The sequence below is a fragment of the Rhinoraja longicauda genome, chromosome 19 (genome assembly GCF_053455715.1).
Source record: "Rhinoraja longicauda isolate Sanriku21f chromosome 19, sRhiLon1.1, whole genome shotgun sequence".
In the NCBI taxonomy this organism is placed as follows: Eukaryota; Metazoa; Chordata; class Chondrichthyes; order Rajiformes; family Arhynchobatidae; genus Rhinoraja; species Rhinoraja longicauda.
In genome coordinates, this window is record NC_135971.1 from 13,148,998 (window position 1) to 13,172,565 (window position 23,568).

Consider the following 23,568-nt stretch of genomic DNA (forward strand, 5'->3'; position numbering starts at 1 on the left):
TTTTTTTTGTTTTTGGTTGTGTATGTGTGGGGGGTGGTGGTGTGGGTGTGGTTGGGGGGGGTGGGGGGGGGGTGGGGGAAACCTTTCTCTTTTAGGTCTCTTCCTCACGGCGCGGGGTGCGGCTCGGCCGCGGGGCCTTCCATCGCTGGTGCGGCTCGGCTGCTGGACTTAACACTGCCCGGTGCGGCTCGGCCGCTGGACTTAACATCGCCCGGCGCGGCTTGGCTGCGGGGCCTTCCATCGCGGTGCGGCTTGGCCACGGGACTTAACATCGCCCGGTGCGGCTTGGCCGCGGGGCCTTCCATCGCCTGGCGCGGCTCGGCTGCGGGACTTAGCTGCGCACGGCTCGGTCGCGGGTCCTTTCATCGCCCGGCTCGGCCGCGAGACGTTTCAGCTCCCGGTGCGACTCGGCCGCGGGGACTTCCATCCCCTTGCGGGGACTGAGCGGGTCGGTCGGGGACGAGCTGTCTGTCCGTGGGTGCGGGGGGAAGAGAGTGGAAGTTTTGTTGCCTCCATCACAGTGAGGGGGTGTTTGGAGTCACTGTGATGGACGTTTGTGTTGGGGTCATGTGTCTTGTGTTCTTTTTTGTGTGTGACTGCTATGTAGTTTCGTTCGGTACCTCGGTACCGAATGACAAATAAAGCTCTGTTGAACTGTTGAACTGTTGAACTGTTGAACCTAAACTCAACTAAAATGTTTTAAAGACACAAGAGAAATGGGTGCAGGAAGGAACTGGTGATGCTGGTTTACACCGATTAATGCAGGTGTACTGAGGAAGGATGTGCCGGCTCTGGAGAGGGTCCAGAGGAGGTTTACGAGAACGATCCCAGGAATGAGTGGGTTAACCTACGATGGGGGTTTGTCGGCACTGGGCCTGTACTCGCTGGAGTTTAGAAGGGTGAGGGAGGACCTCATTGAAACGTGCAGAATAGTGAGCGGCCTGGATAGAGTGGATGTGGAGACGATGTTTCCACTAGTGGGAGAGTCTAGGACTAGAGGTCACAGCCTCAGAGTTAAAGGACGTTCATTTAGGAAGGAGATGTGGAGGAATTTCTTCGGTGAATCTGTGGAATTCTTTGCCACAGAAAGCCGTGGAGGCCACAAGTCAGTGGATATATATTTAAGGCAGAGATAGATAGATTCTCGATTAGTACGGGTGTCAGGGGTTTATGGGGAGAAGGCAGGAGAATGGGGTTGAGAAGTAAAGATAGATCAGCCGTGATTGAATGGCGGAGTAGACTTGATGGGCCGAATGGCCTAATTCTACTCCTATCACTTATTTAGTTTTACTTCAGTTTAGAGATGACAGGCGCGATAACAGGCCCTTCGGCCCACCGGGTCCGCGCCGACCAGCGATCCCCGCACACCAACACTATCCTACACACACTGGTGACAATTTACATTTATACCAAGCTAATTAACCTACAAACCTGTACGTCTTTGGAGTGTGGGAAGAAACCGGAGCGCCCGGAGAAAACCCACGCGGGTACAAACTCCGTCCAGACAGCGCCCGTGGTCGGGATGGAACCCGGGTCACCGGCGCTGTGAGGCGGCAACTCTACCGCTGCGCCACTCTGATGAACCTTTTATTTTCTCTTCCCCCTCCCACTCCCACCCCTCCCTCTCCTTATCCCCTTCTTTCCCCCTCTCCTCATGCACAGTCGAGCAGAGCAGGTGAGATGTGGGATCGCGCACCCGTCCTTTATCGTCGTCAGATGATGGAGCACCCAGAATCTGACCCCATTTTACGTTGATGTTACAGTCGTGGCCTCTGACAATGGAAATAGCTCGTGTGTGTGGACTGCACTGGACTGCACTGGTCAGCAAGTCACTGGATCCCGTAACATGAACGATTTTTTACCGGATTGTTCTTCCTTTACCTGTGTTCGCATGGAGATGGCGACTTTAGCGTTTTTCCCGCTGCGTCCGCCATGCCTGGAGCCGGGAGTCTTGGAATGTGTCCCGGAGATAACGATTAAAGATAACAGCTTGTGTGCTCCATGCCCTCTCCGGGGGTGCCAACTCTTGCACTCCTAAAGACGGGACAAGGTGGCGTGTCACATGAGGCCCCGCGTGACCTCGCCCGGCCTGGTGGCCACGTGCTCCCGCTCCACCGATGGCGGCCGCCCGGGCCGGGAGTCGGGTTGCTAGGCAACCTCCGTTAGGCGGAGCCTGGCCCTCCGGGCCTACAGTGCCGACCCTGCACTGTCCGGGCCTGCACTGTCCGGGCCTGCACTGTCCGGGCCCTGCACTGTCCGGGCCTACACTGCCTGGAACAGGTAGGCACAGATTTTAACCAGCATCTGCAGTTTTTCTTCCTACACTGTCCGGGCCTACAGCCCCCCCCCTCGGGCCTAATACGGGACAAGGGCGGTCCCGTACGGGACAAGGTGGGGGGTGGGGGATAGATGGGGGTGGGGGAGAGGTGGGGGGTGGGGAGGAAGAGGGGTGGAGGGGAGAGTGGTGGGGGGTGGGGGAGAGGTGGGGGGTGGGGGAGCGATGGGGGGTGGGGGAGAGGTGGGGTGGGGGAGGGAGAGGTGGGGGGTGGGGGAGCGATGGGGGGTGGGGGAGAGGTGGGGGGGAGGGAGAGGTGGGGGGTGGGGGAGAGGGGTGGAGGGAGGGAAGGGGGGGAGGAAGGGGAATGGAGGGGGTAGAGGGAAGGGAGGAGGGAGTGGGGAGAGGTGGGTGGTGGGGGAGAGGGGTGGAGGGAGGGAAGGGGGGGAGGGAGGGGGGAGTGGTGGGGGTGGGGGAGAGGGCTGGAGGGAGAGGTGGGGAGGGGTGGGGGAGTGGAGGGGAGAGGAAGAGGGGTGGAGGGAGGGAAGGGGGGAGGAAGGGGAGGGAGGAGGAAAGGGGAGAGGAGGTGGGGGAGAGGGGTGGAGGGGGGAGGGAGAGGGGTGGAGGGAGGGAGGTGGGGGAGGAAGGGGAGGGAGGGAGGAGAGGGGAGGAGGAGGGGGTGGAGGGGGAGGGAGAGGGGTGGGAGGGGGGAGGGAGAGGGGTGGAGGGGGTTGGAGGAGAGGGTGAAGCATCGGTCTGAAGAAGGGTCTCGACCCTAAACATCACCCATTCCTTCTCTCCTGAGATGCTGCCTGACCCGCTGAATTACTCCAGCATTTAGTGAATAAATACCTTCGGTTTGTACCAGCATCTGCAGTTATTTTCTAATAATAGAGGTTGGTAGTAGCATAGGGCTTAAACTGAAAACAATGTTGTGTCATTACACTGTGGTAACAGGCAGGCTAATGGTAAAATGCTGCTTTAGTTGACCAGAGATGCTGCCTGTCCCGCTGAGTTACTCCAGCACTCATGTCTATCCACTGTTCAAGAGGTACTGTGGACATCATTTAAGCAGATCGCGAGACATGCCAGTAGAATTAACACCGTTTAATGAAAAAGAAAACCTGTTTGACAAACTTGCTCAAGGCTCTTTGAAGTCGCAGCGTGCAGTCTGGGCTAATATTTGTACAGGAAGAGTGTGAGCAGACTTGTAAACGTTGTCTCTGGAACGCTGGAGGTTGAAGGGAGGCCTGGTAGACGTGTATGAAACTCTGCGGGGCTAAACGATAAGAGTAGACGGACAGGTAGACACAGAAAGCTGGAGTAACTCAGCGGGTCGGGCAGCATCTCTGGAGAGATGGAATGGGTGACGTTTCGGGTCGAGACCCTTTTTTCAGACTGAAGAAAGGTCTCGACCCGAAACGTCACCCATTCCTTCTCTCCTGAGATGCTGCCTGTCCCGCTGAGTTACTCCGGCATTAGGTGTCTACCTTCTCTCCAGAATTTCATTTCAGTCTGAAGAAGGGTCTCGACCCGAAACGTCACCCATTCCTTCTCTTCTGAGATGCTGCCCGACCCGCTGAGTTCCTCCAGCACTCTGTGAAACGTCCCCTATCCATGTTCCCCACAGATGCTGCCCGACCCGCTGAGTTACTCCAGCACTCTGTGAAACGTCACCTATCCACGTTCTCCACAGATGCTGCCTGACCCGCTGAGTTACTCCAGCACTCTGTGAAACGTCGCCTATCCATGTTCTCCACAGATGCTGCCCGACCCGCTAAGTTACTCCGGCACTCTGTGTTATTCTCTAACGAGGGGCCGGAGAGCCATTTTTTCTTTTATCCCGCAACATTTAAAAGACATTTGGATGGGTACGTGGATCAGAAAAGGTTTGAAGAAGGGACCATTCATTCCTTCTCTCCAGAGATGCTGCCTGTTCCGCTGAGTGACTCCAGCTTTTTGTGTCTCTCTAAGGATTGGAGGGATATGGGCCAAACGTGGGCAGGTGGGATAACTGAAGATGGGGCACCTTGGTCCGTATGGGCTCGAAGGGCCTGTTTTGGTCCCGTGTGACTCTGCCTTTATGACTCCATCCGAGAACACAGGTAGACCTTTGGTGTCATTTGGTGAGTGGGACTATTATCCTTTAGAAGGATGAGAGGGGATCTTATGGAAACATATAAGATTATTAAGGGATTGGACACGTTAGATGCAGGAAACATGTTCCCAATGTTGGGGGAGTCCAGAACCAGGGGCCACACACACACAGTCTTAGAATAAAGGGGAGGCCATTTAAAACTGAGGTGAGAAGGAGTTTTTTCACCCAGAGAATTTGTTGTGCGTTTGTGGAATTCTCTGCCACAGAGGGCAGTGGAGGCCAAATCACTGGATGAATTTAAAAGAGAGTTAGATAGAGCTCCAGGGGCTAGTGGAATCAAGGGATATGGGGAGAAGGCAGGCACGGGTTACTGATTGTGGATGATCAGCCATGATCACAATGCATGGCGGTGCTGGCTCGAAGGGCCGAATGGCCTCCTGCTGCACTTATTTTCAATGTTTCTATGTTTCTAATAAGGGGTGGGCCATTTAGAACAGAGATGAGGAAAAACTGTTTCAGTCAGAGAGTTGTGAAACTGTGGAATTCTCTGCCTCAGAAGGCAGTGGAGGCCAATTCTCCGGATGCTTTCAAGAGAGAGCTAGATAGAGCTCTTAAGGATAGCGGAGTCAGGGGGTATGGGGAGAAGGCAGGAACGGGGTACTGATTGTGAATGATCAGCCATGATCACAGTGTAAGAAAATAACTGCAGATGCTGGTACAAATCGAAGGTATTTATTCACAAAATGCTGGAGTAACTCAGCAGGTCAGGCAGCATCTCGGGAGAGAAGGAATGGGTGACGTTTCGGGTGGAGACCCTTCTTCAGACTGATCAGCCATGATCACAGCGAATGGCGGTGCTGGCTCGAAGGGCCGAATGGACTCTTCCCGCACCTATTGTCTATTGTCATTAGTAAGCAAAGATAGTTGGAAATAATGTCCAAAACCTCTTGTGTAAGCAAATCACTTACTCCTCCCCTGATCAAAATGGCAGATTCTTGATTAGTGGGGGGTGTCAGGGGGTTATGGGAGTGTCAGGGGATTATGGGGAAAAGGCGGGAGAATGGGGGTAGGAGGGAGAGATAGATCAGCCGTGACCGAATGGCGGAGTGGACTAGATGGGCCGAATGGCCTACTTCTGCTCCTATGACTTATAAACGGCGATTTCAATTTTGCTCTATTTTTGTTTTAACTGTACCCCTAATAAAAAAACGGAACCTAACAAACGATGGAGATACAAACACGGTTTTCACGCCACATGCAACAGCGAATCGTGTGCCGGTGAAGGTGTTTGGTGTGGGGTGTCCTCTGGTGGGTGGCACTGTGGCCCAAGGTACCCAAGGTCGGAGGGGAGACTGTTTCAGGAAATCTCGCACGGCGCTGTGGGAAGAGGAGGAAAAATAATCACTCGTTTGGAAGTAAAGACACGACAGGGCGGCGGGCCGCAGCGGTAGAGTTGGCGGCACCTCGCAGCGCCGGAGACCCGGGTTCCATCCCGACTACGGGCGCTGTCCGTGCGCGGGTTTGCCCGCTCTCCCCGTGACCCGCGCGGGTTTTTCTCCGAGATCTTCGGTATTCCTCCCACACTCCGAAGACGTGCGGGTTTGTAGGTTAGACCGGCCCGCCCGGCGATCCCCGCACGCATCCCGCGCGCGCACAGACACACTCGCGCGCGACGATCTGCACACACGCCGAGCCAGTTAACCGACAAACCGGCGCTCTTTGGAGTGTGGGAGGAAACCGAATATCTCGGAGAAAACCCACGCAGGCCACGGGGAGAACATATAAACTCCGTACAGACGGCGCCCGTAGTTGGGATGGAACCCAGGTCTCCGGCGCTGCATTCGCTGTAAGGCAGCGACTCTACCGCCGTGCCGACCAGGTGGATCTTAAGTTGGGTGGTTGGAGTGGGCAGGGAGAGGGCGGAGATGGGAGGGGGCAGTGGGTTGAATGGGGTGGGGTTGTGTCATGGGGGCAGGGGAGGGGGGCAGGGTTGGGTGGGTGGGGCAGGGTTGGGTGGGGTGGGGCAGGGTTGGGTGGGTGTGGAGGGGGGTAGGGTTGGGTGGGGTGGGGCAGGGTTGGGTGGGGTGGGGTAGGGTTGGGTGGGTAGGGCAGGGTTGGGTGGGTGTGGAGGGGGGTAGGGTTGGGTGGGTGGGGGTAGGGTTGGGTGGGGTGGCGGCAGGGTTGTGTGGGGTGGGGCAGGTTTGGGTGGGGTGGGGGCAGGGTTGGGTGGGTGGGGTGGGGGCAGGGTTGGGTGGGTAGGGTGGGGGCAGGTTTGGGTGGGGTGGGGTGGGGCAGGGTTGGGTGGGGTGGGGTGGGGCAGGGTTGGGTGGGTGGGGCAGGGTTGGGTGGGTGGGGGGTTGGGTGGGGTGGGGTGGGGGTAGGGTTGGGTGGGGTGGGGGTAGGGTTGGGTGGGGTGGGGGCAGGGTTGGGTGGGTGTGGAGGGGGGTAGGGTTGGGTGGGTGGGGGTAGGGTTGGGTGGGGGTAGGGTTGGGTGGGTGTGGAGGGGGGTAGGGTTGGGTGGGTGGGGTAGGGTTGGGTGGGGTGGGGCAGGGTTGGGTGGGGTGGGGGTAGGGTTGGGTGGGTGTGGAGGGGGGTACGGTTGGGTGGGTGGGGGTAGGGTTGGGTGGGTGTGGAGGGGGATAGGGTTGGGTGGGTGGGGGTAGGGTTGGGTGGGTGGGGCAGAGGTGGGAATGAGGGCAGGGGAGGGTGGGGTGGGGCAGGGGAGGGTGGGGTGGGGCAGGGTTGGGTGGGAGGGGGGCAGGGTTGGGTGTGAGGGGCAGAGGTGGGAATGGGGGCAGGGGAGGGGGGCAGGATTGGGTGGGAGGGGGGCAGGGGAGGGGGGAGGGTTTGGTGGGACAGTGGGTTGGGTGGGAGGGGGCAGGATTGGGTGGGGCGGGGCAGAGGTGGGGAGGCAGGGGTGGGAGGGGGCAAGGTTGGGTGGGGCGGGGCAGGGTTGGGTGGCAGGATTGGGTGGGAGGGGGGCAGAGTCGGGAGTGGGCAGGATCGGGCAGAGAGGGATAAGATGCGATACGATGGAACGTTATTATCCCAGGAGAGAGATGAATCTGCCGTCAGTCATAGAAACACAAAAATACATGAAATTAAAGTGCCACGTGGAAAGGCTTGAGGGATGTGCAAAGATTGGTGGGGGGGGGGAAGGGGGGAGTCAGTCTCAGTCTACCCCAGGACAGAAGGGGGAAGGGTTGTACAGTTTGGCAGGCAGTGACTAGTGGGGTACCGCAAGGCTCGGTGCTAGGACCACAGCTACTTACAATATACGTCAATGACTTGGATGAAGGGATTAAAAGTAACATGAGCAAATTTGCGGATGACACAAAGCTGGGTGGCAGTGTGAACTGTGAGCAGGATGCTATGAGGTTGCAGGGTGACTTGGACAGGTTGTGTGAGTGGGCGGATGCAGTTGAACGTGGATAAATGTGAGGTTGTCCTCTTTGGGTATAAGATTATTAAGGGATTGGACACGTCAGAGGCAGGAAACATGTTCCCGATGTTGGGGGAGTCCAGAACCAGGGGCCACGCGCAGTTTTTAAGAATAAGGCTGTTGGCCATTTAGAACGGAGATGAGGAAAAACATTTTCAGTCAGAGAGTGGTGAAGCTGTGGAATTCTCTGCCTCAGAAGGCAGTGGAGGCCAATTCTCTGAATGCTTTCAAGAGAGAGCTGGATAGAGCTCTTAATGATAGCGGAGTCAGGGGGTATGGGGAGAAGGCAGGAACGGGGTACTGATTGTGGTTGATCAGCCATGATCACGGTGAATGGCGGTGCGTACAGGCTCGAAGGGCCGAATGGCCTCCTCCTGCACCTATTGTCTATTGATAGCCACAGGGAAGATGGATCTCCTGTGGCGTTGTGTGCTGTATCTTGGTGGGACCAGTCTGTTGCTGAAGGTGCTTCTCAGGTTGTGAATCTGTGGAATTCTCTGCCTCAGAGGGCAGTGGAGGCCAATTCTCTGAATGCATTCAAGAGAAAGCTGGATAGAGCCTCTTCAGGATAGCGGAGTCAGGGGGTATGGGGAGAAGGCAGGAACGTGGGTGTGCGTGCGTGTGGCAGCGGCCTGTGTTTGTTCACTCACGCTGGGCTTGCTTCAGGACGAGGAGAGTGGTCAGATCCAGGCAGTGGGCTCGATGTTCGAACTCCAGCCGCATGTCGTCGGTCACGCCCGGGGTCCTCCCTGTGTTTGGGAGACAGGTGGGTGAGTTGCTCCAGCGGTTTGTGCCTACCTTCGGTTTAAACCAGCATCTGCACTGCCCCCCTCCCACACACAATGTCTGAATGGTGTCAGCTTAGGAACAGGGGAAATACAACGAGACCCAGGTGTCCTTGTACATCGGTCACTGAAAGTCAGCAGACACTAAAAATGCTGGAGTAACTCAGCGGGTCGGGCAGCATCTGTGGAGAACACGGATAGGTGACGTTTCACAGAGTGCCGGAGTAACTCAGCGGGTCGGGCAGCATCTGTGGAGAACATGGATGGGTGACGTTTCACAGAGTGCCGGAGTAACTCAGCGGGTCAGGCAGCATCTGTGGAGAACATGGATGGGTGACGTTTCACAGAGTGCTGGAGTAACTCAGCGGGTCAGGCAGCATCTACGGAGAGAAGGAATGGGTGACGTTATCGGGACTAGTCTGAAGAAGGGTCTCGACCCGAAACGTCACCCATTCCTTCCCTCCAGAGATGCTGCCTGACCCGCTGAGTTACTCCGGCATTCAGTGTCTATCTTCGATCTCAACCAGCACCTGCAGTTTTCTTTCCTACTGAAAGGAAGCATGCAGGTACAGCAGGCAGTGAAGAAAGCCGATGGCATGTTGGCCTTCATAACAAGAGGAGTTGAGTACAGGAGCAAAGAGGTCCTTCTGCAGTTGTACAGGGCCCTGGTGAGACCGCACCTGGAGTACTGTGTGCAGTTTTGGTCTCCAAATTTGAGGAAGGACATTCTTGTTATTGAGGGCGTGCAGCGTAGGTTCACTAGGTTAATTCCCGGAATGGCGGGACTGTCGTATGATGAAAGAATGGGTCGACTGGGCTTGTATACGCTGGAATTTAGAAGGATTTAACCTACACACCTGAAGATAGTAGACACACAAAGTTGGAGTAACGCAGCGGGACAGGCAGCATCTCTGGAGAGAAGGAATGGGTGACACCCTCTTGGAACAACTTTTATATAAATCATTTCAACATATATGGCATTAACAGGGAGGGCAAGCCATTAGTTTAGTTTAGTTTAGAGATACAGCGCGGAAACAGGCCCTTTGGCCCACCGAGTCCACGCTGACCAGCGATCCCCGCACACTGACACCACCCCTATATCAAAAATGTTCTAACCCACCACTCTATCTCCAGGTCCCTCAGGTCGAAAGGCTGGAGCGATTGGGCTTGTATACACTGGAATTTAGACGGATGAGGGGGGATCTTATTGAAACATATAAGATAATTAGGGGATTGGACACATTAGAGGCAGGAAACATGTTCCCAATGTTGGGGGAGTCCAGAACAAGGGGCCACAGTTTAAGAATAAGGGGTCGGCCATTTAGAACGGAGATGAGGAAGAACTTTTTCAGTCAGAGAGTGGTGAAGGTGTGGAATTCTCTGCCTCAGAAGGCAGCGGAGGCCAGTTCGTTGGATGCTTTCAAGAGAGAGCTGGATAGAGCTCTTAAGGGTAGCGGAGTGAGGGGGTATGGGGAGAAGGCAGGAACGGGGTACTGATTGAGAGTGATCAGCCATGATCGCATTGAATGGCGGTGCTGGCTCGAAGGGCTGAATGGCCTCCTCCAGTAGCCCCAAGTCAGCCGACAATATTGTCTATTGTCTATTGTCTATTGTCGGCTGACTTGGGGCTACTGACTATCCCGCGGTCTAGGCTTAAGCTCAGGGGTGACCGTGCTTTTGCGGTTGCAGCTCCTCGACTGTGGAACAGCATCCCTCTCCCTATCAGAACTGCCCCCTCCATCGACTCCTTTAAGTTCAGGCTCAAAACCTATATCTACTCCCTAGCGTTTGAGGCCCTCTTAGGGGGCGCTGTGAACTGTTTATGTATGTGCTGTTACGTTTGTGTGCCATTGTATGTTCGTTTCTTAGTGCCTGAACTGATGTACAGCACTTTGGTCAACGTGGGTTGTTTTTAAATGTGCTATACAAATAAAATTGACTTGACTTGACTTATCATATATCATATCGTATATATACAGCCGGAAACAGGCCTTTTCGGCCCACCAAGTCCGTGCCGCCCAGCGATCCCCGTACATTAACACTGTCCTACACCCACTAGGGACAATTTTTACATTTTTGCCCAGCCAATTAACCTACATACCTGTACGTCTTTGGAGTGTGGGAGGAAACCGAAGATCTCGGAGTAAACCCACGCAGGTCACGGGGAGGACGTACAAACTCCTTACAGTGCAGCACCCGTAGTCAGGATCGAACCTGAGTCTCCGGCGCTGCATTCGCTGTAAAGCAGCAACTCTACCGCTGCGCTACCGTGCCGCCTAACACTAACTTGACTTGACTAACACTATCCTACACACACAAGGGACAAGTCACATTTATACCAAGCCAATTAGCCTGCAAACCTGTACGTCGTTGGAGTGCGGGAGGAAACCGAAGATCTCGGAGACGGGGAAAGGACACTGTATTTCGAGTCGAGACCCTTCTTCTGAAGAAGGGCCTCGAACTGAAACGTCACCCGTTCCTTCTCTCCAGAGACGCTGCCCGTCCCGCTGAGCTACTCCAGCTTTTTGTGCCCACCTTCGGTTTAAACCAGCGTCTGCAGTTCCTTCCGACACGTTGAACCTACGCACCTGTGGATCTCCGGAGCGTGGGATGGATCCGGAGCACCCGGAGATGCTTGAGGAGAGGAGAGGCGATGGTTTCGCTCAACACCTCCTCTCAGTCCGTCTCAACCAACCTGATCTCCCTGTGGCTCAGCACTTCAACTCCCCCTCTCCCACTCCCAGTCTGACCTCTCTGTCCTGGGCCTCCTCCATTGTCAGAGTGAGGCCCAGCGCAAATTGGAGGAACAGCACCTCATATTTCGCTTGGGTAGTTTACACCAACATTGACTTCTCTAACTTCAGATAGTCCCTGCTTTCCCTCTCTCTCCATCCCCTCCCCCTTCCCAGTTCTCCCACTAGTCTTCCCATCTCCGACTACATCTTATCTCTGTCCCGCCCCCCTCCTCCGACATCAGTCCGAAGAAGGGTCTCGACCCGAAACGTCACCCGTTCCTTCTCTCCAGAGATGCCGCCTGTCCCGCTGAGTTACTCCAACATTTAGTGTCTACCTGGAGATACAACGTGGAAACAGGCCCTTCGGCCCACCGAGTCCACACCGACCATCGGGAACATGTTTCCTGCCTCTAACGTGTCAATAGGCAATAGACAATAGACAATAGGTGCAGGAGGAGGCCATTCGGCCCTTCGAGCCAGCACCGCCATTCAATGTGATCATGGCTGATCATTCTCAATCAGTACCCCGTTCCTGCCTTCTCCCCATACCCCCTGACTCCGCTATCCTTAAGAGCTCTATCCAGCTCTCTCTTGAATGTATTCAGAGAATTGGCCTCCACTGCCTTCTGAGGCAGAGAATTCCACAGATTCACCACTCTCTGACTGTAAAAGTTTTTCCTCATCTCTGTTCTAAATGGCCGACCCCTTATTCTTAAACTGTGTGTGGCCCCTGGTTCTGGACTCCCCCAACATTGGGAACATGTTTCCTGCCTCTAACGTGTCCAACCCCTTAATAATCTTATGCGTTTCAATAAGATCCCCTCTCATCCTTCTAAATTCCAGTGTATACAAGCCTAGTCGCTCCGGTCTTTCAACGTATGACAGTCCCGCCATCCCGGGGATTAACCTGGTGAACCTACGCTGCACGCCCTCAATCGTAAGAATGTCCTTCCTCTCCTTCCCCACAGCGGGTTTAGTGACTGACTCTTACCGTAAAGCATCAGTCTCTTGAATTTTTCCAGTCCTTCTTCCTGTATCTCCAGCAGCATAATGTAATCATCACCTTCCTTCACATAGATCTCTGTCTTTTGCTCTGGACGCCCTTCGACGAAGAGGCAGAGAGAATGCGTCTGAGAAACAAGACTCACCATGAGGGTCGCCAACTGTCCCGTGTTAGCCGGGACATCCCGTATTTTGGGCTAAATTGGTTTGTCCCGTACGGGTCCGCCCTTGTCCCCTATTAGGCCCGGGGGGCACTGTAGGCCCGGATGCTGTAGGCCCAGACACTGTAGGCCCGGGGGGCCGCTGTAGGCCTGGACGCTGTAGGCCCGGACGCTGTAGGCCCGGATGCTGTAGGCCCGGACCCTGTAGGCCCAGACACTGTAGGCCCGGGGGGGCCGCTGTAGGCCTGGACGCTGTAGGCCCGGACGCTGTAGGCCCGGACCCTGTAGGCCTGGACAGTGTAGGTCTGGAGAGTGTAAGCCCGGACGCTGTAGTCTCGGATACTGTAGGTCCGGACAGTGTAGGCCCGGACAGTGTAGGCTGGGACGCAGTAGGCCCGGACAGTGTAGGCCGGGACACTGTCGGCCCGGACAGTGTAGGTCCGGAGAGTGTAGGCCCGGGGAGTGTAAGTCCGGAGAGTGTAGGCCCGGGGAGTGTAAGCCCAGACGCTGTAGGGCCGGACACTTTAGGCCCAGACCTGGTAGGCCCGGACAGTGTAAGTCCGGAGAGTGTAGGCCCGGACGCTGTAGGCCCGGGGGCCGCTGTAGGCCCGGACGCTGTAGGCCCGGACGCTGTAGGCCCGGACACTGTAGGCCCGGACACTGTAGGCCCGGACCGTGTAGGCCTGGACAGTGTAGGCCAGGACGCTGTAGATCTAGGGAGGGGGTAGGGGGGGAGAAGGGGGAGAGGGGGGGGGGAGGGGGGGGGGAGAAGGAGGAGAGGGGGGGAGGGAGAGGGCAGTGGGTGAGGAGAGGGTGCTGCACCAATGCAGGAGAGGTTTGGGCCCAACAGGTCCACTTGGTCTAGTCTCTAAACTAAACTAAACTAGAACTAAGTCCTTTGATTGGGGAGGAGGTGTTGAGTTTCTCACCCTCGAGGATCATGTCCTCGGTCTTGTTGCTGATGTGGTACGTCCACTGGCGGGACAGGCAGTGCAGTGTGCTGTGGATCAAGGCGCACAACACATTCCTGGTTAGTTAGTCAACTCGGCCAGTCCACCAACGACCACCTCACGACCCTCCGTCCCACCTTCTCCACAACCCCAAAATGACCCCCTCCCTGTAACCACGGGTGCAGGGGTCGCGGGTGCAGGGGTCGCGGGTTCAGGGGTCGCGGGTGCTGGGCTGGCGGGTGCTGGGTTAGTGTTGGGTGCTGGGTTGGTGATGGGTGCTGGGTTGGTGGGTGCTGGGTTGGTGGGTGCTGGGTTGATGGGTGCTGGGTTAGTGTTGGGTGTTGAGTTGGTGGGTGCTGGGTTGATGGGTGCTGGGTTGATGGGTGCTGGGTTGGTGTTGGGTGCTGGGTTGATGATGGGTGCTGGGTTGGTGTTGGGTGCTGGGTTGATGGGTGCTGGGTTGGTGGGTGCTGGGTTGGTGATGGGTGCTGGGTTGGTGGGTGCTGGGTTGGTGATGGGTGCTGGGTTGATGTTGGGTGCTGGGTTGGTGTTGGGTGCTGGGTTGATGTTGGGTGCTGGGTTGGTGTTGGGTGCTGGGTTGGTGTTGGGTGCTGGGTTGGTGTTGGGTGCTGGGTTGATGTGTGCTGGGTTGGTGATGGGTGCTGGGTTGGTGTTGGGTGCTGGGTTGATGTTGGGTGCTGGGTTGGTGATGGGTGCTGGGTTGGTGTTGGGTGCTGGGTTGATGTTGGGTGCTGGGTTGGTGGGTGCAGGGTTAATGTTGGGTGCTGGGTTGGTGGGTGCTGGGTTGGTGGGTGCTGGGTTGGTGTTGGGTGCTGGGTTGGTGTTGGGTGCTGGGTTGGTGTTGGGTGCTGGGTTGGTGTTGGGTGCTGGGTTGATGTGTGCTGGGTTGGTGATGGGTGCTGGGTTGGTGTTGGGTGCTGGGTTGATGTTGGGTGCTGGGTTGGTGATGGGTGCTGGGTTGGTGTTGGGTGCTGGGTTGATGTTGGGTGCTGGGTTGGTGGGTGCAGGGTTAATGTTGGGTGCTGGGTTGGTGGGTGCTGGGTTGGTGTGTGCTGGGTTGGTGGGTGCTGGGTTGGTGTTGGGTGCTGGGTTGGTGTTGGGTGCTGGGTTGGTGATGGGTGCTGGGTTGGTGTTGGGTGCTGGGTTGGTGTTGGGTGCTGGTTTGGTGGGTGCAGGGTTAATGTTGGGTGCTGGGTTGGTGGGTGCTGGGTTGGTGGGTGCTGGGTTGGTGTTGGGTGCTGGGTTGGTGTTGGGTGCTGGGTTGGTGATGGGTACTGGGTTGATGTTGGGTTAATGTTGGGTGCTGGGTTGGTGTTGGGTGCTGGGTTGATGTTGGGTGCTGGGTTGATGTTGGGTGCTGGGTTGGTGGGTGCAGGGTTAATGTTGGGTGCTGGGTTGGTGGGTGCTGGGTTGGTGGGTGCTGGGTTGGTGTTGGGTGCTGGGTTGGTGATGGGTACTGGGTTGATGTTGGGTTAATGTTGGGTGCTGGGTTGGTGATGGGTGCTGGGTTGGTGTTGGGTGCTGGGTTAATGTTGGGTGCTGGGTTGGTGGGTGCTGGGTTGGTGTTGGGTGCTGGGTTGGTGTTGGGTGCTGGGTTGGTGTTGGGTGCTGGGTTGGTGTTGGGTGCTGGGTTGATGTGTGCTGGGTTGGTGATGGGTGCTGGGTTGGTGTTGGGTGCTGGGTTGATGTTGGGTGCTGGGTTGGTGATGGGTGCTGGGTTGGTGTTGGGTGCTGGGTTGATGTTGGGTGCTGGGTTGGTGGGTGCAGGGTTAATGTTGGGTGCTGGGTTGGTGGGTGCTGGGTTGGTGTGTGCTGGGTTGGTGGGTGCTGGGTTGGTGTTGGGTGCTGGGTTGGTGTTGGGTGCTGGGTTGGTGATGGGTGCTGGGTTGGTGTTGGGTGCTGGGTTGATGTTGGGTGCTGGGTTGGTGGGTGCAGGGTTAATGTTGGGTGCTGGGTTGGTGGGTGCTGGGTTGGTGGGTGCTGGGTTGGTGTTGGGTGCTGGGTTGGTGTTGGGTGCTGGGTTGGTGATGGGTACTGGGTTGATGTTGGGTTAATGTTGGGTGCTGGGTTGGTGTTGGGTGCTGGGTTGATGTTGGGTGCTGGGTTGATGTTGGGTGCTGGGTTGGTGGGTGCAGGGTTAATGTTGGGTGCTGGGTTGGTGGGTGCTGGGTTGGTGGGTGCTGGGTTGGTGTTGGGTGCTGGGTTGGTGTTGGGTGCTGGGTTGGTGATGGGTACTGGGTTGATGTTGGGTTAATGTTGGGTGCTGGGTTGGTGTTGGGTGCTGGGTTGATGTTGGGTGCTGGGTTGATGTTGGGTACTGGGTTGATGTTGGGTTAATGTTGGGTGCTGGGTTGGTGTTGGGTGTTGGGTTGGTGATGTGTGCCTGGTTGGTGTTGGGTGCTGGGTTGGTGTTGGGTGTTGGGTTGGTGATGGGTGCTGGGTTAGTGATGGGTGCTGGGTTGGTGATGGGTGCTGGGTTGATGTTGGGTGCTGGGTTGGCGGGTGCTGGGTTGGTGGGTGCTGGGTTGGTGTTGGGTGCTGGGTTGGTGGTGGGTGCTGGGTTGATGTTGGGTGCTGGGTTGGTGGTGGGTGCTGGGTTGGTGATGGATGCTGGGTTGGTGTTGGGTGCTGGGTTGGTGTTGGGTGCAGGGTTGGGTGCTGGGTTGGTGGGTGCTGGGTTGATGGGTGCTGGGTTGATGTTGGGTGCTGGGTTGATGTTGGGTGCTGGGTTGGTGATGGGTGCTGGGTTGATGTTGGGTGCTGGGTTGGTGATGGGTGCTGGGTTGATGTTGGGTGCTGGGTTGATGGGTGCTGGGTTGATGGGTGCTGGGTTGATGGGTGCTGGGTTAGTGGGTGTTGGGTTGATGGGTGCTGGGTTGATGTTGGGTGCTGGGTTGATGTTGGGTGCTGGGTTGATGTTGGGTGCTGGGTTGGTGTTGGGTGCTGGTTTGATGTTGGGTGCTGGGTTGGTGATGGGTGCTGGGTTGATGGGTGTTGGGTTGGTGTTGGGTGCTGGGTTGATGTTGGGTGCTGGGTTGGTGATGGGTGCTGGGTTGATGTTGGGTGTTGAGTTGATGTTGGGTGCTGGGTTGATGGGTGCAGGGTTGGTGATGGGTGCTGGGTTGATGTTGGGTGCTGGGTTGATGGGTGCTGGGTTGGTGGGTGCTGGGTTGATGTTGGGTGCAGGGTTGATGTTGGGGCAGGGTTGGTGGGTGCTGGGTTGGTGGGTGCTGGGTTGATGTTGGGTGCTGGGTTGATGTTGGGTTGATGTTGGGTGCTGGGTTGGTGTGTGCTGGGTTAGTGATGGGTGCTGGGTTGGTGTTGGGTGCTGGGTTGATGTTGGGTGCTGGGTTGGTGATGGGTACTGGGTTGATGTTGGGTGCTGGGTTGGTGTTGGGTGCTGGGTTGGTGATGGGTGCTGGGTTGGTGGTGGGTGCTGGTTGGTGTTTTGTGCTGGGCTGGTGATGGGTGCTGGGTTGATGGGTGCTGGGTTGGTGATGGGTGCTGGGTTGGTGGGTGCTGGGTTGATGTTGGGTGCTGGGTTGGTGGGTGCTGAGTTGATGGGTGCTGGGTTGATGTTGGGTGCTGGGTTGATGTTGGGTGCAGGTTAATGTTGGGTGCTGGGTTGGTGTTGGGTGCTGGGTTGGTGTTGGGTGCGGGGTTGATGGGTGCTGGGTTGGTGGGTGTTGGGTTGATGTTGGGTGTTGGGTTGGTGATGGGTGCTGGGTTGATGGGTGCTGGGTTGGTGATGGGTGCTGGGTTGATGTTGGGTTCTGGGTTGATGTTGGGTGCTGTGTTGATGGGTGCCTGGCTGGTGTTGGGTGCTGGGTTGGTGGGTGCAGGGTTGTTGGGTGCTGGGTTGCTGGGTGTTGGGTTGATGTTGGGTGCAGGGTTGGTGATGGGTGGTGGGTTAGTGTTGGGTGCTGGGTTGGTGATGGGTGCTGGGTTGGTGATGGGTGCTGGGTTGGTGGGTGCAGGGTTGCTGGGTGCAGGGTTGCTGGGTGCATGGTTGATGGGTGCAGGGGTCGCGGGGTGCAGGCTTGGTGGGACCGCGTTCGGCAGCACCAGTGGTCGGTGAGGGACCTACTCGCTGAGTCGGAACTCTCCCCTCAGCAGAAGCTTCCCTTTGTCTTGCATGGGCGTCAGGCGGAAGACAGCGCTGTCCATGGCTCCAAACTTGAGCAAGGAGTTGTCCGAATCGGCCGCCATCATCACGAAGTACCACTTGCCGGAATACTGCGGGGGAGAAGACACGCACACCCATCAGCCAAATCATTCTGCCCACCTGCCTAACATGCTGTTGGTCCTCCGTGTGCAGCCCCATACGCAGTAGGGTGCGATGCACTGTGTATTGTGACACATTCCTCCCGTCACCACCATTAACATTTTCTGTGAATTGTGCCACAGTCGACTTTCTGTCGGTTCGGACCAGACGGGATAGCCTTCGTTGCCCTCGCGCATCGATGAGCCTTGGGCGCCCAACTCCCTGCCTGTCGCCGGTTTGTGGGTTTTACCCTCCTCGGACCACCGTCGGTCGGTACTCACCACTGCTGACCAGGAGCACCCCACAAGCCTTGCCGTTTCACAGATGCTCTGACCCAGTCGTCTGGCCAGAAACAAATTTGGCCCTTGTCAAAGTGGCTCAGGTCTTTACTCCTGCCCATTTCTCCTGCATCCGACACGTCAACTTCAAGAACTGACTGTTCACTTGCTGCCTAATATATCCCACCCCTTGACAGGTGCCATTGTAACAAGATAACCAATGTTGTAAGAAAATAACTGCAGATGCTGGTACAAATCGAAGGTATTTATTCACAAAATGCTGGAGTTACTCAGCAGGTCAGGCAGCATCTCAGGAGAGAAGGGAATGGGCGATGTTTCGGGTCGAAACCCTTCTTCAGACCCTTCTTGACCCGAAACGTCACCCATTCCTTCTCTCCTGAGATGCTGCCTGACCTGCTGAGTTACTCCAGCATTTTGTGAATAAATACCTTAGATAACCAATGTTATTCACTTCGCCTGTCAGTGGTCATAATGTTTTTGGCTGATCGGTATAGAAACATAGAAACATGGAAAATAGGTGCAGGAGGAGGCCATTCGGCCCTTCGAGCCAGCACCGCCATTCAATATGATCATGGCTGATCATTCTCTATCAGTACCCCCGTTCCTGCCTTCTCCCCATATCCCTTGATTCCGTTAGCCCTAAGAGATATATCTTTTTTGTGTATAAAATCCATGAGTGGAATTGATCGGGTAGATGCACAGAGTCTCTTGCCCAGAGTAGGGGAATTGAGGACCAGAGGACATGGGTTCAAGGTGAAGGGGGAAAAGATTTAATAGGAATCTGAGGGGTAACGTTTTCACACAGAGGGTGGTGGGTTTATGGAACGAGCTGCCGGAGGAGGTAGTTGAGGCTGGAATATCCTAACGTTTAAGAAACAGACAGGTACATGGATAGACAGGTTTGGAGGGATATGGACCAAATGCAGGCAGGTGGGACTAGTGTAACTAGGGCGGCACGGTAGCGCAGCGGTAGAGTTGCTGCTTTACAGCGAATGCAGCGCCGGAGACTCAGGTTCGATCCTGACTACGGGTGCTGCACTGTAAGGAGTTTGTACGTTCTCCCCGTGACCTGCGTGGGTTTTCTCCGAGATCTTCGGTTTCCTCCCACACTCCAAAGACGTACAGGTTTGTAGGTTAATTGGCTGGGTAAATGTAAAAATTGTCCCTAGTGGGTGTAGGATAGTGTTAATGTACGGGGATCGCTGGGCGGCACGGTCTTGGTGGGCCGAAAAGGCCTGTTTCCGGCTGTATATATATGATATGATATGATATGACATTGTTGGCTAGTGTGGGCAAGTTGGGCCGAAGGGCCTGTTTCCAAACAGTATCACTCGATGACTCTATCTACTTTTTCCCCCATATCCCTTGAGTACGTTAGCCCTAAGAGCTAAATCTAACTCCCTCTTGAATATATCCATCGAATTGGCTTCCACTGCCTTCTGATGCAGAAAAATCCACAGATTCACAACTCTCTGGGTGAACAGGTTTTTCCTCATCTCAGTCCTAAATGGCCGACCCCTTATTCTTAAACTGTGTGACGCCTGATTCTGGACTCCCCCCGACACAGGGAACGTTTCTCCTGCATCTAGCCTGTCCAACCCCTTTAGAAAGAGAGCAGGGAACGGTTTGCGCAACTTCACCTTGAACCGAATCCACTTTTCCTTCAGGAACAACAGGAGTTTAGCGGTAAGAGTTGCTGCCTTTACAGCACTTACAGTGCAGGAGATCCAGGTTCGATCCCGGCCACGGGTGCTGTCTGCACGGGGTTTGTACGTTCTCCCCGTGGCCTAGATCAGAAATCTTCAGTCTCCTCCCGCACGCCAAAGACGCACAGGCGTCTATATAACTAGAACTCTCGTTTGTTTGTTTGTTTGTTCCTGAACTACAGCCAAAACGGTACACGATAGCGCGGCAATTTTCGGCCCACCTTACTCACCGTCGTCCCTTTGGTTCATTGAAATCGGTGTTATATTTTTAAAGTTATTCACATTTTAAAGTTTAAATCTATCTCCTAGGGAGGGAGGGGGGGAGAATAAGAGGGATTGAGGGGGATAGAGTGGGGGGGGAGGGGAAGAGGATGGGGGGGAGGATAAGGAAGGTTGAGGGGAATGGAGTGGGGGGAGGGGAAGAAGAGGAGGGGGGGAAGGGGAGGGGGAGGATAAGAGGGGGGGGGTGAGGGGGATGGAGTGGGGGGGGGGAGCGGAATGGGGAGAGGGGAAGGGGGCGAGTGGGGGGGAGGGGGAGGGGAATGGCGGGAGGGGAAGGGGAGGAGGGGGAGGGGGGAGGATAAGGGGGGGTGAGGGGGTTGGAGTGGGAGGAGGGGAATGGCGGGAGGGGAAGGGGGCGAGTGGGGGGAGGGGGAGGGGAATGGCGGGGGGGAGGGGAAGGGGAGGAGGGGGGAGGATAAGAGGAGGGGAGGGGGACGGAGTGGGGGGAGGGGAAGAGGAGGGAGGATAAAGGGGGGTGAGGGGGGTTGGAGTGGGGGGAGGGGAATGGGGAGAGGGGAAGGGGCGAGTGGGAGGGGGAGTGGGAGGGGAAGAGGGGGGGAGGGGGAAGATGGAGGGGGGGGAGGAGAGGGTGCTGCACCAATGCAGGAGAGGTTTGGACCCAATGGGTCCCCTTGGTCTAGTGTAGGTTAATCGGCTTGGTAAATGTAAACATTGTCCTGAGCATGTGTGGGATAGTGTTAGTGTGCGGGGATCGCTGGTCGGCGCGGACCCGGTGGGCTGAAGGGCCTGTTTCCACGCTGTAACTCTAACCAAAATTAAACTAAATGCATTTGTTTTATTTACTAGTTACCGGTCCGATTTGCAGATTTAACTTTTTGGGAGTCCTGCATATTTTCTTTTACAGCGGGCTGTTTACCTGCAGTGTTTATCAGTAAGCCATTGCAACACTTACCATAATCAGTAGCTCGCTCTGACCTGCCATGTACGCAGCCAAAGACCTTGGGACAGATGTCTGATGATAGCCCACGTGGAATCTCCGCCTGAGAGGCAGCGCGGCAACTGATTAAACCCACAACTCAAACCCCTCTGCTCCCTGTGTCCGAAAGAACTGGTTTAAAACCGACTAGGTTTTTCCCCGGAATGGCGGGACTGTCATATGTTGAAAGACTGGAGCGGCTAGGCTTGTATACACTGGAATTTAGAAGGATGAGAGGAGATCTCATCGAAACGTATAAGATTATTAAAGGGTTGGACACGTTAGAGGCAGGAAACATGTTCCCAATGTTGGGGGAGTCCAGAACCAGGGGCCACACACAGTTTAAGAATAAGGGGTAGGCCATTTAGAACTGAGATGAGGAAAAACTTTTTCAGTCAGAGAGTGGTGAAGGTGTGGAATTCACTGCCTCTGAAGGCAGTGGAGGCCAATTCTCTGATTGCATTCAAGAGAGAGCTGGATAGAGCTCTTAAGGATAGCGGAGTCAGGGGGTATGGGGAGAAGCCATGATCACATTGAATGGCGGTGCTGGCTCGAAGGGCTGAATGGCCTCCTCCTGCACCTATTGTCTATTGTCTATTGAGGCTGGACACAAAACGCCGGAGCAACTCAGCAGGACAGGCGGCATCTCTCGAGAGAAGGAATGGGTGACGTTTCAGGTCGGGACCCTTCTTCAGACTGATTAATCCGAGATGCTGCCTGTCCCGCTGAGTTACTCCAGCATTTCGTGTCTACCCTCTGCTTTCTGCCCAGATATCTTTCCCGAGGAATGCAAAGTGCTTTCGTAGAAATACCTTTACCCACTGAGTTACGTGCATGATTACAATCGAGCCGTTTACAGTGTATAGATACCTGATAAGGGAATAACGTTTAGTGCAAGGTAAAGCCAGCAAAGTCTGATTGCCGATAGTCCGAGAGTCACCAATGTAGTTCAGGACTGCTCTCTAGTTGAGTTCGGTAAACATCACCTATCCATGTTCTCCAGAGATGCTGCCCGACCCGCTGAGTTACTCCAGCACTCTGTGAAACGTCACCTATCCATGTTCTCCACAGATGCTGCCCGACCCGCTGAGTTACTCCAGCACTCTGTGAAACGTCACCTATCCATGTTCTCCACAGATGCTGCCTGACCCACTGAGTTACTCCAGCACTCTGTGAAACGTCACCTATCCATGTTCTCCACAGATGCTGCCTGACCCGCTGAGTTATTCCAGCTTTTTGTGTCTATATATTGCTGTTGTGGCAGGTACTATCACGACGTTTAAAAAACATTTCTACAGGGAGATGGATAACATAGAAACATAGAAAACAGGTGTAGGATTAGGCCATTCGGCCTTTCGAGCCAGCACCGCCATTCAATATGATCATGGCTGATCATCCAGAATCAGTATCCTGTTCCTGCCTTCTCCCCATACCCCCTGAATCCGTTAGCCCGAAGAACTCTATCTAACTCTCTCTTGAATACATCCAGTGAATTGGCCTCCACTGCCTTCTGTGGCTGAGAATTCCACAGATTCACAACTCTCCGGGTGAAAAGGTTTTATAGACAATAGACAATAGACAATAGGTGCAGGAGGAGGCCATTCAGCCCTTCGAGCCAGCACCGCCATTCAATGCGATCATGGCTGATCACTCTCAATCAGTACCCCCTTCCTGCCTTCTCCCCATACCCCCTCACTCCGCTATAAACTGTGTGACCCCTGGTTCTGGACTCCACCAACATGGGGAACATATTTCCTTCATCTAGCCTGTCCTGATTTGGAAGGAAGGTAGACACAAAATGGGTGACGTTTCGGGTCGAGACCCTTCTTCAGACCGAAGAGAGGGTCTCGACCCGAAACGTCGCCCGTTCCTTCTCTCCCGAGATGCTGCCTGACCCGCTGAGTTACTCCGGCATTTTGTGTCTACCTTCGACTTTAAATAGCGTCTGCACTTTTTTCTCCCCCTACTGATTTAGGAGGATATGGGCCAAACGCAGGCAGGTGGGAAGTGTAGATGGGGCATGTTGGGAACTTGGGCCAAAAGGGCCTGTTTCAACTCTGTACGAGTCTCTGACTCTGCAAGAGAAAATCTGTTCAGGAGCACTTCTTACTGACCTGGGTCTTGTTGAGATTTCCTGCCGTTACCTTGTCGTTATAATCGCAGTACCAGAGAGCCTGCATGGTTAGCCCGAAGAGGTACACCATCCACAACCATATTCTTTGGTACATCGTCGGGAAACCTTTGGGGGAAAAAAAAAAAAACCCCCCACAGTCCGGAGCCAGGAACGTTCCGAGCCAATCCCAGGAGTTGAGCCTTTGAAGGGAATAATGGCAACTGTTCCAAACTCCGAATGTCGCGTTACGAAACCACGATGCAATCATTAACTGCGTTTCCCAACAAGAACAAACCTTGGAAACAAGACTAGGGGTGGGCGGTGGATTCAGAGGCTAAATATTATTCAGAACGGAAAGAAACAACCTGCCGGGATTCATGTTTCCATTTCCCACCGGACATCCTTCAGAAGTTACGTACTGTTCTTTGGCAGAAGATAAACGGAATAAGGCAACATGGAACGACATTCTTGCCATCGAGGGCGTGCAGCTTAGGTTAA

At 55.3% G+C, this 23,568-nt stretch overlaps 1 protein-coding gene across 1 annotated transcript; it reads right to left on the reverse strand.

Annotated features, from left to right (window-relative positions):
• Positions 1–3,690: 3,690 nt before the first annotated feature.
• Positions 3,691–23,293, reverse strand: LOC144603141 (apolipoprotein M-like). The gene is made up of 6 exons (XM_078416298.1): positions 23,072–23,293; positions 17,557–17,705; positions 13,428–13,498; positions 12,327–12,437; positions 8,466–8,564; positions 3,691–5,750 (listed from the first exon to the last, which is right to left on the reverse strand). Exons 1-6 carry the CDS (start codon positions 23,183–23,185, stop codon positions 5,731–5,733), a joined length of 564 nt encoding a protein of 187 aa, XP_078272424.1. The 5' UTR covers positions 23,186–23,293; the 3' UTR covers positions 3,691–5,730.
• Between the last annotated feature and the right edge of the window lie 275 nt (positions 23,294–23,568).

Bases quoted from the DNA above. Each gene is read 5' to 3' on its own strand.
- LOC144603141 (XM_078416298.1), bottom strand. From the start codon at position 23,185: ATGTACCAAAGAATATGGTTGTGGATGGTGTACCTCTTCGGGCTAACC. The intron at 13,499-17,556 runs GTAGGTCCCTCA...CTTGATCCACAG, and splicing joins GGAGAGTTCCGACTCAGCGA to CACACTGCACTGCCTGTCCC. The intron at 8,565-12,326 runs GTAAGAGTCAGT...TCCCAAACACAG, and splicing joins CAAGAGACTGATGCTTTACG to GGAGGACCCCGGGCGTGACC.